General features: G+C 43.5%; 1 protein-coding gene and 2 long non-coding RNA genes across 5 annotated transcripts in view; 1 reads left to right on the plus strand and 2 right to left on the minus strand.

The window, feature by feature from the left end:
• Positions 1-532: 532 nt before the first annotated feature.
• Positions 533-5582, minus strand: LOC306818353. Of its 3 annotated transcripts, none has more exons than XR_013778169.1 (7): positions 5396-5582; positions 4609-4679; positions 4046-4162; positions 2883-3724; positions 1861-1907; positions 1286-1597; positions 533-604 (listed from the first exon to the last, which is right to left on the minus strand). It is a non-coding gene; the product is annotated as an uncharacterized lncRNA (long non-coding RNA). The 3 variants fall into 3 exon arrangements; XR_013778171.1 differs by lacking the exon at positions 533-604 and having other exon boundaries at positions 1527-1597; positions 2883-2931; positions 3642-3724; XR_013778170.1 differs by lacking the exons at positions 533-604; positions 1861-1907 and having other exon boundaries at positions 1507-1597.
• Positions 1117-3323, plus strand: LOC306818354. The gene is made up of 4 exons (XR_013778172.1): positions 1117-1157; positions 1233-1762; positions 2711-2787; positions 3080-3323. It is a non-coding gene; the product is annotated as an uncharacterized lncRNA (long non-coding RNA).
• A 2757-nt stretch (positions 5583-8339) lies between the features above and the next one.
• unc80 (unc-80 homolog (C. elegans)) overlaps positions 8340-12671 on the minus strand; it is a 33302-nt gene continuing 28970 nt past the window's right edge. The window contains 9 exon segments of the mRNA XM_079335878.1: positions 8340-8970; positions 9044-9258; positions 9507-9527; positions 9802-9907; positions 9991-10072; positions 11043-11099; positions 11935-12082; positions 12162-12341; positions 12429-12594. Of these exon segments, the coding sequence (XP_079192004.1) occupies positions 8482-8970; positions 9044-9258; positions 9507-9527; positions 9802-9907; positions 9991-10072; positions 11043-11099; positions 11935-12082; positions 12162-12341; positions 12429-12594 (1464 nt within the window). The 3' untranslated portion in view covers positions 8340-8481.

Here is a 12671-nt window from a genome sequence, read left to right on the forward strand (position 1 = left end):
GATAAAGTGAAGTAAACGCTGAGTGTGTTGAAGATGAACTCACATCCTGACCTCTGTGTTTGTTTTGTGTGTTTCAGGTGAGCTGCTGAACCTCTGTGGTAAGATGATTTGTCTCTGTTAGAAAGTGTTTAGTGTGTTGAATTAGAATAAAGTCATGTTTACATTAAACATGCTCTCTGACTCTACTCATTCCATATTCAATGATAGCCTGGAGGGCAACATGTAAATAATGGTATCAATGCAGAGGTTCAGGATGTAGATCATTTACACCACACGTCATCAGTTTGTTCTTCAGCAGAGGTAAAAGTGTGCAGCTTCATTATGAGCAGTATGTTTGTTGAAAGCTTCATTGATCAGACAAGTGTTAATGATGGCGTGACGTCTGCGAGGAGTTTAGGATCCTTCTCACGTCTAGATGCAGAAAAGCACAGAATGAGTCAGTAAGTTTATCTTCACATTGACTCTTTAATCAGTGGGATGAGATCAGGTTTTATTTCTGCTTCCAGCTGTTTGGACTGTGTCAGCATGCTGACTCTAAACACACTGCTCTTCTTTTACAGATGTGTGCTGCTTTGGAAACAGGACCTTGACTACTTCCCTCAACCTGTGTGTTCAGTAAACTGTTCAAAGCAACATAGGAACTTAAACCCACTCAGATGAATATGAAAGTCAAGTTATTCCAGTGTATTAATGAGCTTTGTAGCTTTCTTTTTAATATATTCTGAGGCCCTTTACTGAAGAACAGGTAGTAATCTGACTTCCTTCCCTTATGTCCTGGGAGGAGCTGTTATTGAACCAAACATTGTTGAGGAATAATGAGACAGCAAAAGTTTTTAGATGTGTTTTATTGATAGAAGTAAATGTTAGTTTGTGCTTTGAACACTGAAGTCTTCTGTTTCAGTTTGTTCTTCAGCAGAGGTAAAAGTGTGCAGCTTCATTATGAGCAGTATGTTTGTTGAAAGCTTCATTGATCAGACAAGTGTTAATGATGGCGTGACGTCTGCGAGGAGTTTAGGGATCCTTCTCACGTCTAGATGCAGAAAAGCACAGAATGAGTCAGTTTATCTTCACATTGACTCTTTAATCAGTGGGATGAGATCAGGTTTTATTTCTGCCTCCAGCTGTTTGGACTGTGTCAGCATGCTGACCTGAAAGCTGTAAGTATTAAACCTTTGTTTCAAACATTCAGTCTGAAGTGTGCTCACTCTAAACACACTGCTCTTCTTTTACAGATGTGTGGACCTTGACTACTTCCCCAAGTCATCAGCTTCTGTGTTCAGTAAACTGTTCAAAGCAACATAGGAACTTAAACCCACTCAGATTAATATGAAAGTCAAGTTGTTCCACAGTGAAATCTCAGTGTATTAATGAGCTTTGTAGCTTTCTTTTTAATATATTCTGAGGCCCTTTACTGAAGAACAGGTAGTAATCTGACTTCCTTCCCTTATGTCCTGGGAGGAGCTGTTATTGAACCAAACATTGTTGAGGAATAATGAGACAGCAAAAGTTTTTAGATGTGTTTTATTGATAGAAGTAAATGTTAGTTTGTGCTTTGAGAAATGACTGCAGTCCTCTGTTTCCAAAGCAGCACACAGACCTGTAAAAGAAAGAAACGCAGCGCGAGTATGATTCAGACTGAATGTTTAATACTTAAAGCAGAATGCTGACAGTCCCACTAATCTGAGATCTGTGTTACTTGTTTTTAACATTTCCTGTTGTCTTCAGGTTTTAAAAGTGACCATAAGAAGTCTCTCCTGTTGATGTCATTTATCTAATTAAGTGTATGTTTACTTAAACGTTAGCAGTGTGATGCTAAAACTAAACTGTCAGGTTTTTCAAAAAAAATGTTTTACTCTGCACATGTCAGAAGTAGTTGATGTCCTCAGTTTCCAAAGCAGCACACAGATCTGTAAAAAGAAACCAGATCAGCGTGGTTAGAACCAAGTAATCTGTCTGTGTAACAGTAAATAGGTAAAGCACATGCTAAGCTAGCAGCCTAAACAAGAGACTAAGTGTTTTGAAAAGTACTCACGGTTGTGGGGTGAATCGGGCAGCATAACTGGCCGGGGCCGGCTTACGTGTGCTCGGCCAAGTGGCGCAGGACAAGTGGCCTTTCCCCTGCTTTTGCCCTGCCGCGTGCCGCTGCCGCGCCAAGACACGACTGACTCTTTGTACTCTGCTCCCGCAGGTGCTCAGCTCGGACTCGGAGCAGGTGAACTCCATCGTCCTGATTACTCCAAGCCCAGCAGCCAATCACAGAGGAAGAAGTCCCGATTGATGCACGCCATCCGACTTCACGCAGCTGACCGACATCGTCCTAATTGAGCCGACGCATGCGCGTTAGCCCTCGCGCTGTAGAGGCCCTCTGATTGGCTGCTTGGGAGAGGAGCAATCAGGACGATGGACTTCACCTGCTCCGAGTCCGAGCTGAACACCTGCGGGAGCAGAGTACAAAGAGTCAGTCGTGTCTTGGCGCGGCAGCGGCACGCGGCAGGGCAAAAGCAGGGGAAAGGCCACTTGTCCTGCGCCACTTGGCCGAGCACACGTAAGCCGGCCAGTTATGCTGCCCGATTCACCCCACAACCGTGAGTACTTTTCAAAACACTTAGTCTCTTGTTTAGGCTGCTAGCTTAGCATGTGCTTTACCTATTTACTGTTACACAGACAGATTACTTGGTTCTAACCACGCTGATCTTGTTTCTTTTTACAGATCTGTGTGCTGCTTTGGAAACTGAGGACATCAACTACTTCTGACATGTGCAGATTAAAAATCTTTCAACCTCTTGTGTAGTATTTTTCAAAGTTATTGACAGTTTAGATTTAGCATCAGACTGCTAACGTTTAAGTAAACGTACACTTAATTAGATAAACACCATACTTACATCAACAGGAGACTTCTCATGCAGTCAGCACAACAGTCACTTTTAAAACCTGAAGACACATTCACAGCAGGAAATGTTAAATATTCAGCATGCTCAACCTAACCACACTATTCTTTGTTTTACAGATCTGTGTGCTGCTTTGGAAACTTGACTACTTTCAACATGTTTTGATTAAAAAATGTTTCAACCACTTGTAGAGTCTTTTTCAAAGTGAAAAACACCTGTCAGTTTAGCTTTAGCATCACACTGCTAAAATTTAACACAACATACAGTCACTAAACTGGATGACAGAGTCAGCACAACAGTCACTTTAAAAAACCTGAAGACACATCCACAGCAGGAAATGTTAAATATTCAGCAAAAAACAAGTAAACTGTCAAACTTTAGGGCCCTTGTCTTTGTTTAAACACCTCAAAGGAAAATGACAGAATATGTAAACCTTCTCTGTAAGACAAATAAATGGACTATTGGTAACAGATGAGTAGGACTGTTCTGTCAAACAAAAAGACACCATTTAAAGAGTACAGTCCGGTTCACTTACTTTGCTGACCCAACATTAAAGGCAGGTTGCAAAACTGGCATGACTTTTTTTTTTTAAAGTAGAGAGGCATGATTGGTTTATAGAAAAACTGACAGTGGCTTAAGTTTTTTCAGAGGATATGAAGACAATTTCAACCAAAAACTTAAGTGGATCTGGAGGAAATACCTTTAACAGCATATCAAACTTCTAAATGAGAGAATAGTAACTTTTAACATCACTTTTGTAACCATACAGTTGATATATTCTCAGAGATGGCCCAGACGCCTCTTCCTCCTCCTGCAGGATGTGTTGAGAAGGATTTCTGGAAAAAAGGAGGCAGACAGCTTGTGTAAAAACATTCTGTACAGAATACAGTCGCCTCCTTTTAGATGACATTTTGTGTTGTCATGTGACCGTACAGATGAACTTAATAAGTGTGTTCACACAAAGAGAAATCCACATACTGTGGTTGTGTCTACGTTTAACATTATGTAAAAGTTGTTCTAACAATAACAGAGCATGTGAGATGTCAACTTTCATAATTGATATGAATGCAGCTTATATGCATCCAACACTTGACTGACTCTTTTGAAATCAATCATGGGAGCTGTAAACAGGGTCAGGGAGGAAGTAGTGAACTTACGAGTGTAGCTGCCGGTGAACCCAGACTGGATCAGGCTCCTCACCGTCCTGTGTGACTCTCAGCGGAACATTTCATGTCCATCAGTGTGCTGGTTAAAAGGAAGAGGAACCCACAGACCTGTGAAGAGACAAAGGGGGGGGGGGGGGGGGGTCATGCATAATACAGTCAATTTGATGTTCATAAAACAACTGAAGTGACTCAGAGAAATCTAATAAATATAACATAATGGTACAGTCTCATATAAACAAACCTCTAGCAGCTAATGTTGACAGTTTATCTGTATGTGTGTTAGTGGAGAGGAGATGCTAAAACTGTCTAAAGAGCTCAACTTGAGACGACATGATGGACACGTTTTGCTGCACATTCATAATTAAAGATGTATTTGAAAGGAAAAGTGATGTTTACTGAAGAATAATTCATGATTGATATTCTGCATGTTGCATGATGAGTCTTCTACAGCTGTGTAGGTGATTGGATAATGAAAAACATAAATGTATGAGGTGGTTTAAACTAGCACAGACTACATTATATATTTGACTGTAACTGTTGTGTTAAGCACTTACCTGTTGACAAGTAGCCCCTCTGACGGGGGGCGTCGGCCCTCCAGGCATCCGGTGAGGAGGCGACCCCCATACTGAGACAAAGAAGACATCACAGATTAGATTAATCCTTCCATAATAAAAGTCATTCATCACACTGCTCTGTCTCCTCATACATGGACAGTTATTCGAATATATCCAGGCCTTATATACCTGTACATGTTCTCAAACCAATTACTATTCCTCACTTCTTTTCTTGTCAGACGCACAAAATGCAAATATAATCTCTCCTATGAACATATGAACATATAGTCTCTGAATCAGCAGTTTAGTGGACGAGATGGAAGAATTAACTTCATACAACACAAAAGATAAACATCAGCTAATAACATCTGTTTGTGTCTGATGAATATGAGCAGACAACATTCAGGGATCACTCTGTAACTTTATAAATGTAGGGAACTTATCAATGTACCTATAAGAAAAACATGTAGGGCCATTATGTTTGTAGCTGATGTGGTCTAAAGGATTGTCCACACAAAAAGGATAAACAATAAGGTCAGTCCATAGTTTAGTTAATTCATTAACGTGACACTTTACACAAAACACATTTGCATCTAATTGTATGAAACATAAACCTGATTTCTACTTGTTTTTTTATTGTTTAAGAGTCATGTATTCTTTCCGCTTGACAAATAAATCACAGCTGGTCACAAATGACCGGAAATTCACCGACACACTTCAGTCTAGATTCAAGAGTCCATTTTCTCACTTCAAACTCAACACAAACTACAAAGAATAAATAACTCACCCCGCCGTGTCCTAGAGAAGACTTTTGGTGAGAAAAATCCAGTGATTTTCACAGCTTTCACACGCGTTCAACTCCGTTTACAGATTCTCTCTGCTCCACTGCTTTTACTTCCGCTTCGTCGCGACACTTCTACGTCATATCCGGGACTGAACACCTGTCGAACGTGCGTTCAGTGATTTCTGAAACAACCAACAGGTGACTGCTGCTTGGAGAAGTAGAGAAAGTCACAGAGATCACAGGCTGAGCAGGAAGTGGAAACAATCATCTGTAATCACTTTCTAGAATAATGTTTGCATACTCACTGACACAAAAGTAGTGTTTGTCCTAATGTAAGCGTTTATTCATTCAACCTGAAACAGCTGTGACAAGAGCTACACACGTTAACTCTTCAAGCAAATGCAGAAAAAATATATCTACATATTTATGGATATGCAATGGCATACATCGATTTTGAATAAAACACATTAGACAATGTTATATATATATATATATATACATATATATATATATATACACGCTGACTTATTTCCGCTTAGCGTGTCATTCTCAGGTAAACGGCTCATTGGCACAAATCAATACAATACATTTCAATAAGGATGTACGGATAGTGAATTAATACTGACAAACACCTTTTACATCAGTCTTTTTTTCCCCCCTAACTTTGTTTCTCGGATGTGTCGCCTGTAGTGTCACCAGCGCCCCCTGCTGTCCAACAATAAAAACATCATTTCCACAGAACAAACTAAATGTCCCTTTCGACTTTACACTGTCAATATTTAAACTGGCCCCACAGTGTCTACATATTTTGATTCTATGTTCTCAAACTGATGTTTGTCACCGTGGTCACACTCAAAACCCTGAACACGCCTGAACTCAGATCAGGCAGGGCAAGGCCTGGATGACCTTTAGCACTTCTATTCACAGACAGCAGAGGGCGCTGACAACCTGTAAATAATGCAAATAATCCAAACTCAACTGAGCAAAATAACAAAGGTGATTTATTCAATTACAATCACAGGAAGACTATGTCCTTCAAATTAAATAAACTTCATGTCTTTTTTCATTTTTTAGAGCTATGGACAGTTGATAATGTGAAGCAATGGCTAAAACGTGCAGAATTGGCAGCTACATCAACTTCAGTAGAAAAATGAAATGTAGTGATTACTAACAAAAGCATTCCTGTGTTTGTGTCAACATGAGGAAACTTAAAGACTTACCAACTCACTGCATTTTGTCTGTTGTCCTCCCCACGTCCTTTGTGTCTCTTTTTTTAGACTACATTTCATTTGTCTGTTTTCAAGGATTGTAATCTTGGTGTATACTCAAGGTCAGGCGCTTCAGTATATTTCTCACTCCACCTTTCGGACTCAAACCTTCAAAAATCTACAAAACACACAACAAACATCATAAACAATATCCATTTATTTAGATATTCCAGAAATCTTCTGATATATACTGCACTTTTATTCTGATTCACACACAAAAGATATTCTCACATTATTTGACACACAGTGAATGTAAAGGGAACTCATGGTTAAACAGTTTAACGGCCCTCTGACTGAAAGCATCTCTAAACACGGATGATGACATTTAAATATAGTGTGTTTAACAGATCTCAACTTATAAATGTTAAAAAAAACGTTGTTGATAAAAATCAGAATGACAACAATCCCTCACAGTGCATTGGCGTGGAATATGGCACATATTTGATCACTACTGTTAATGACTTATGACATTTGTATTGTTTACACACAAAAATAAACAATGTTCAATACAACAGGATAGCCACTTCTACTTCTCGACACTTATATGAGAGAGGTTATGAGGTTTTCTGCAGACAGATCAAACATCATAATAAATATATTTATATACAGGCGTGTTGATGTTTCTCTGTTAAGGCATGAAATGAACCACGAGGTCTACTGCATCAAAAGAAGTCTGCGAGCGTCACGCCGACATCACAAATACACACACGTCACAGGACATCATCTGCTCCTTCGTGTTTGTGAAAAAGAAGAAGAGCGATATTAGACACTGAGACACAAACTGAGTTACAGTCCTGACAGTCTTTGGTCATGAATCAAATACTCTGCTGAGACATATTAACCATAAGAGTGATCGTACGAGTTCATTCAAATTGCACACTGAACAAGTTAAAGGTTGTTGTTGCAACTCGATGGGGTGAGATAGATTCCGGCCGTTTCACTGAATCACTTAGTTCAGATCATCTACTCAATCAATCTTTGTATAAATGTTCTTTTCTTTCTTCATCATTTGGAGCTTTCATTCGGACCCTCTTCATATAAAATCCAGACGTTTAAATAACTCAAACCAGGAAGCTTCCTGTCCTTTCAGAGTAACACTTAAACATCTTATTTAACCAACAATAACTTTGTCAACATTCAGAAATACTCACCATCTTCTTCTTCCATATAAAAGTCAGTTATTTCTGTCTCTTCTTGAATATTTCACATAAACTTTATTTTACCTTATCATACCCTCCTTATCTTTATATAACTTTAAATATACAGTATATCATGTTTGAACTTATAAACATGTTTCTTATGTAAATATCTTCCTTACTGAATGGCTTATTATGGTTATAAATCATTTCTTTAACATGACATCTGTTCCAAAAATAAATCTTACACTTCAACCAAACAACCCAAATCCAGTATGATTGAACCTTTTCTATTTTTATAAAGAAGAGGAGTACATTCAACCATCAGGGTGTGTAACAATGACGACTGACTGAGAAGACTTAGTCGACGTTCATCACTAGAAAGGTCTGAAACGAGACCTCTGGAGAAAGGAAGGAGGGGTACTGTTGTGTGTAAACAGAGAAGCACAGGTTACATGAAACAAACCAGCTGAGTGGTAAAAGCAATAAAAGACGAAATTCTCACAATTCTTCTGTCTGTACATTCCCTTTCTTTTTCTGTACTTTAGATTGTCAGTCCATCAAATCTAAGTGTACGTGTTCTGCTCTTAAATATTTGAGCATTACAGCCTCCCCCCCTTTTTTTTTTTTAAATGGGGTTTGATTATTTGGGCGACAGATAGAAAACAAACACCTGTCGCCCTCCTCACACGTGGGATTCATCGAGGTCCAAGTCGACCGGGGAGAGGGGGAGTGGCAAACGGCGGGGTGACCGTCGGGGTGTGGGAGGGGCCAGCAGCGGGGCAAGGAGGGGGTTCTCTGTGCCGTCGTCGTCGCTGAGCTGCAGAAGGGTGTCGCTGCGGGGGAGCAGAGCCGTGGTGTCCTCGTCCCCGGGGCTTTCTCTGATCCTGGACGGCCCCGGTGGCGGGGGAGGCAGGAGTGGGGCGTGTGGGAGAGGAGGCGGAGGGGGAGGACCCGGGGCTGGTGCTGTGCCCAGCACAGGGAGCGGAGGAGGGAGGGGGGAGGAGGTGTGGGATAAGGGGAGAGGGGAGCAGGTTTTAGAGAGGGGCAGAGGGGAGCAGGTTCTAGAGGGGGGTGTCGGGGTGGAGGGGCGGGAGAAGGAGGGGGGAGGGGAGAGGCTGCTGCGGAGCCCCCACTGCTCCCTCTTCTCTTTGCTGCTGACAGCTGGAGGAACCTGGGAGACAAACACTTTTAATACCTATTTGAAAGTCTATAAGAAGAACTCCCCCTCCCTCCGCTGCTCGTACCTGCGTGTGTGCCGGGCTGTGCAGGTCTGCGGTGACGGTGGCAGACAACACAGACGGCACCTCCAGCGTCGGGGACTTGCAGGTGGTAGGACTGGCCTTCCCGCTCTCGGCCGGCGGCTCCGTGCTGCTGGGAGTCGGGGGCTTGCTGACCCCTGTGGATGCCTGTTGGCCTTGATTCTCTGTAAATGTCACGGACCTCTTTTGGTCTCCGTGCGCTGCGGGGAAAACACACAGGCGTGCATGTGGTGAAATAAACAGGAAGAGGGATTTCTTTTTTTTTTTTTTTTTCTTTTTTTAAGAAAGCCACTTGCGAACACATCAGCAGCACCGGAGACAGTGGAGGCAGGGAAGAGGAAATGCAAGACAGACATGCAGAGCGCCCTAGTGGGGGTGTGGTTGCAGAGAGAAAGGGAGCGGGGGCCGTTGCAGGGTGGAGAGGAAGGGGTACGGGTGCATGTCTCACCTTCACAGTCCAATAAAGTTTCTTTATTTTGAAACAAAAGGCATGAGACAGAACAGAGTGAGAAGAGTCAGTTTGGTGAACGGTGGATCAACAAACAGCAACAAAGACAGAGGAGAGAGGGGAGGACGGCTCAGTTCAAGTCAGCACACACTTTCTAGATTTTAACATGTTTTGTTGTGTGTGTGTGTGTGTGTGTGTGTGTGTGTGTGTGTGATCTGAAGTGCAGCCGGGTAGGCCTGTCAGTTTTAATTCAACATTTAACGACAGTGAAAACACAGATGAAGGCTCGTGTTACCCAGAGGTTTGTTCTTGGGCTGGATGCTCCTGCGGGTCGTGGAGAGCCTTGCTCCGCTTCGACCACGCGGTTCATTCTTTGGGATGGACAGCAGGGGGCGCCGCAGCTGCAGGACAAACAAAATGAAGCATCAGAGAGAGTTTTCACAGCTCAGTGTAAAGGCCTCGCATGTTTTCTAAAAGTCCACACCTGTCTCAGTCCTCTCTTTCGTCCGAGCGGAGGTTGGATCAGGAGGTTCTGCTGGCCCGGTTCACTCTGAACACTGGCAACCCTGAAGGACCCAATCAATACAAACACACACACACACACACACACACACACACACACACAGACAAAAGACACAACAACATTCAACATGAACGGATAGTTAACACGCACAGTATCTCCTCCTGTGCTCCTCTGCCCACCACACCTTTTTAACAACAACAAGTCGCTGCTATTCTACCAAATCACTCACTGCACGTTACAAGACAGTCAATCACAGAGCAGAAATAAACAGCGCCGCCATGATTTGGACCACGACAACACGACAGGGGACAGTAAGGGCTGGAGCAGCAACACAAGAATAAGACTACTTTTTTTTTTTTTTTTAAGTCCTGATTTTTAATCCCAACGTGGAATCAATTCAATGAAAAAAAGAAAATTGTCAAAACTAATAAACTAAAGTGTCCTCGTATTATGGTTGCCACCCCAGTTCCCCCTTTGCCCCTACAGATTGGTATCCAGAGTAGGAAGCCCAATGTGATCAGCAACAAGCCTGATAGACACGTAAACAGTATGAAACACCATGGCAACCGATGGGAGAGAGGCTGACTTTGGTGAATGGCACATCAACTCTAAAGACTCACAGAGGAGAAAGAGAGGCAGAGCTCCGTGGCCCTGGGACTAAGAGGAGTAGGAGGGGGGCGGGGGGGGGGGGGGGGGGGGGGGGGGGGGGCAGAGGCCTGGTTAGGATAGCGCAGCAGATGAGCTGAGAAGATGAGAGTCAGTGTGGAGGAGAGAGTGATAGAAACAGACAGACCGGACCCACACGCACGCACACGCACACACACACACACACACACACACACAGACAGAGAGGGGGAGAGGAGTGACAGGGGAGGTGTGGTGATTTGATCGGATGTGGATGAGTGATCAACGGCGAGGCGGCCAGTGGAGCGGGCCGTCCCGAGGCGATGCCCCTCCCGGACAGATGCAAGAAACGCACCAATGGGACACAGAGAGAGAGAGGCCCACTGTACCTAGAGAGGTTACCCTCCTGCAGAAGGCCCTGGGACTCATCTAGCACATTGGGTTCGCTGTAAGAAGGGGGGGGAGGCGGAGGGGGGAGAAGGGGAGTTTAAAGATGTGTAGTCGAGATCCATCATCGCCCCGTGACCCTGAGCCCCGAGGGCGGGGCGAGGGAGGTTTTACAGCTCCATTCTTACCAAGTCAAAGACTCATAATGCTGCTCTGTACGGAAGCCCTTAAAGGACATGCATCCATTTTTTATTTGACTTCTTCTTCCAATAACACGGAGCACTGTTATCTCCACATGACATCGACAGCAGATACGTAGAAACAACCGGAAATGGGGGGAAAATTAAGCGAAATAAATGGTATGGCAGCATGTCCCTCCAGGGCTTCTGTAGCTCTGAGGCTACAGAGCGAAAACATTATAAATCAACAGAGATATACAGAAAAAAATGACTGTGGCCGTGAGATATGATTGGTCAGTCTTTTTTTTTTTTTTAAATGTACATTTTAAACTTTTCATAAACAAGCCAAAGAGTTGAAAACCGTAGATTGTGTCTGAGAAGTGGATGAAGTCTACGTGATGGGGGACGAAAAAGCACAGGCGCCTTCAAGCTGCATTCTTTGAAATAGTCAACCGGGGGCGACTCCAGCTGCAGCTTCTGTATGTTTTTACTTAATTGTCTCAGTAATGGTCAATTAAATCAATACACAGCAAAGTAGTTGATGTTGTCACGTTGGCTATGTCCACTTCTCATGTACGGTCTGAATCACACATAAAGGCAGAGCGGCTCTGGAAAAAGAAATCTGATTGGGTTTATCAGCAGTGGTGTCTACATACTCAAAACTTCACCTTGTTCTTGTGTGTGTCTGTGTGCGTGTGCAAGTCAGGGGCGTCACCTGTGGCTGGGCAGCATGGTGGCTCGGGGTGGATCGGGCTGCGAGGGGGCAGAGCCGGTGGCGTGGCTGGAGAAGCGGCGCTGCGTGATCACTCGGGGCAGGAAGGCCTCGTGCTCGCTCACCACGCTGGGAATGCTCATGGAGTCATCTAGAGGGGAGAATCGATGAGTTTAGTCTGACTTTCTAAAAATGTCAAAATTAAAAATTGGAGTGGAGTGTTTTCTGACTCTCTTCATCGTCCTCGTCGTAGCGGCTGAGCGTGTCCTGTGACGGCTGGCGTGACGGTTGGCTTTCCTGCTCCCAAACGGTGCCGGTGCCTGTGTTGGAGCGCGACATCGTGGCTAAACTGAGGCGGTATGCGGACGTCGAGGTTCCCACAGTGCTGATGGATGTCTTGCCCTGGTATGCTGTGATGTAGAATCAAACAGGAAGTCATTTACAGTAAAAAGACAACAACAAAAAACGAGGGATGGACGTTTTGGTTTCAGTCTGACCTGAGCCGCTGTGCACTGCCTCCTTCAGGATCTTGAGCTCATTGTTGAACTCTGCAAACAGCGAGCTCTTGCAAAGCGGTCGCGGGATGAAGCGTCTCTCCAGCTGGTCAGCGATGTGGTGACGAGCTGTGATCTCCTCCTGAGAGTCAGCGGGCTGAGTCAACAACTGGAGGAAAACAAACACACTATGATGAAAAAAAAAAAAAAACAAGTTAATAAATCAACAGAGGAGAGTTGAGTTTG

The sequence above is a fragment of the Symphodus melops genome (genome assembly GCF_947650265.1).
Source record: "Symphodus melops genome assembly, chromosome: 23".
Lineage (NCBI taxonomy): Eukaryota > Metazoa > Chordata > Actinopteri > Labriformes > Labridae > Symphodus > Symphodus melops.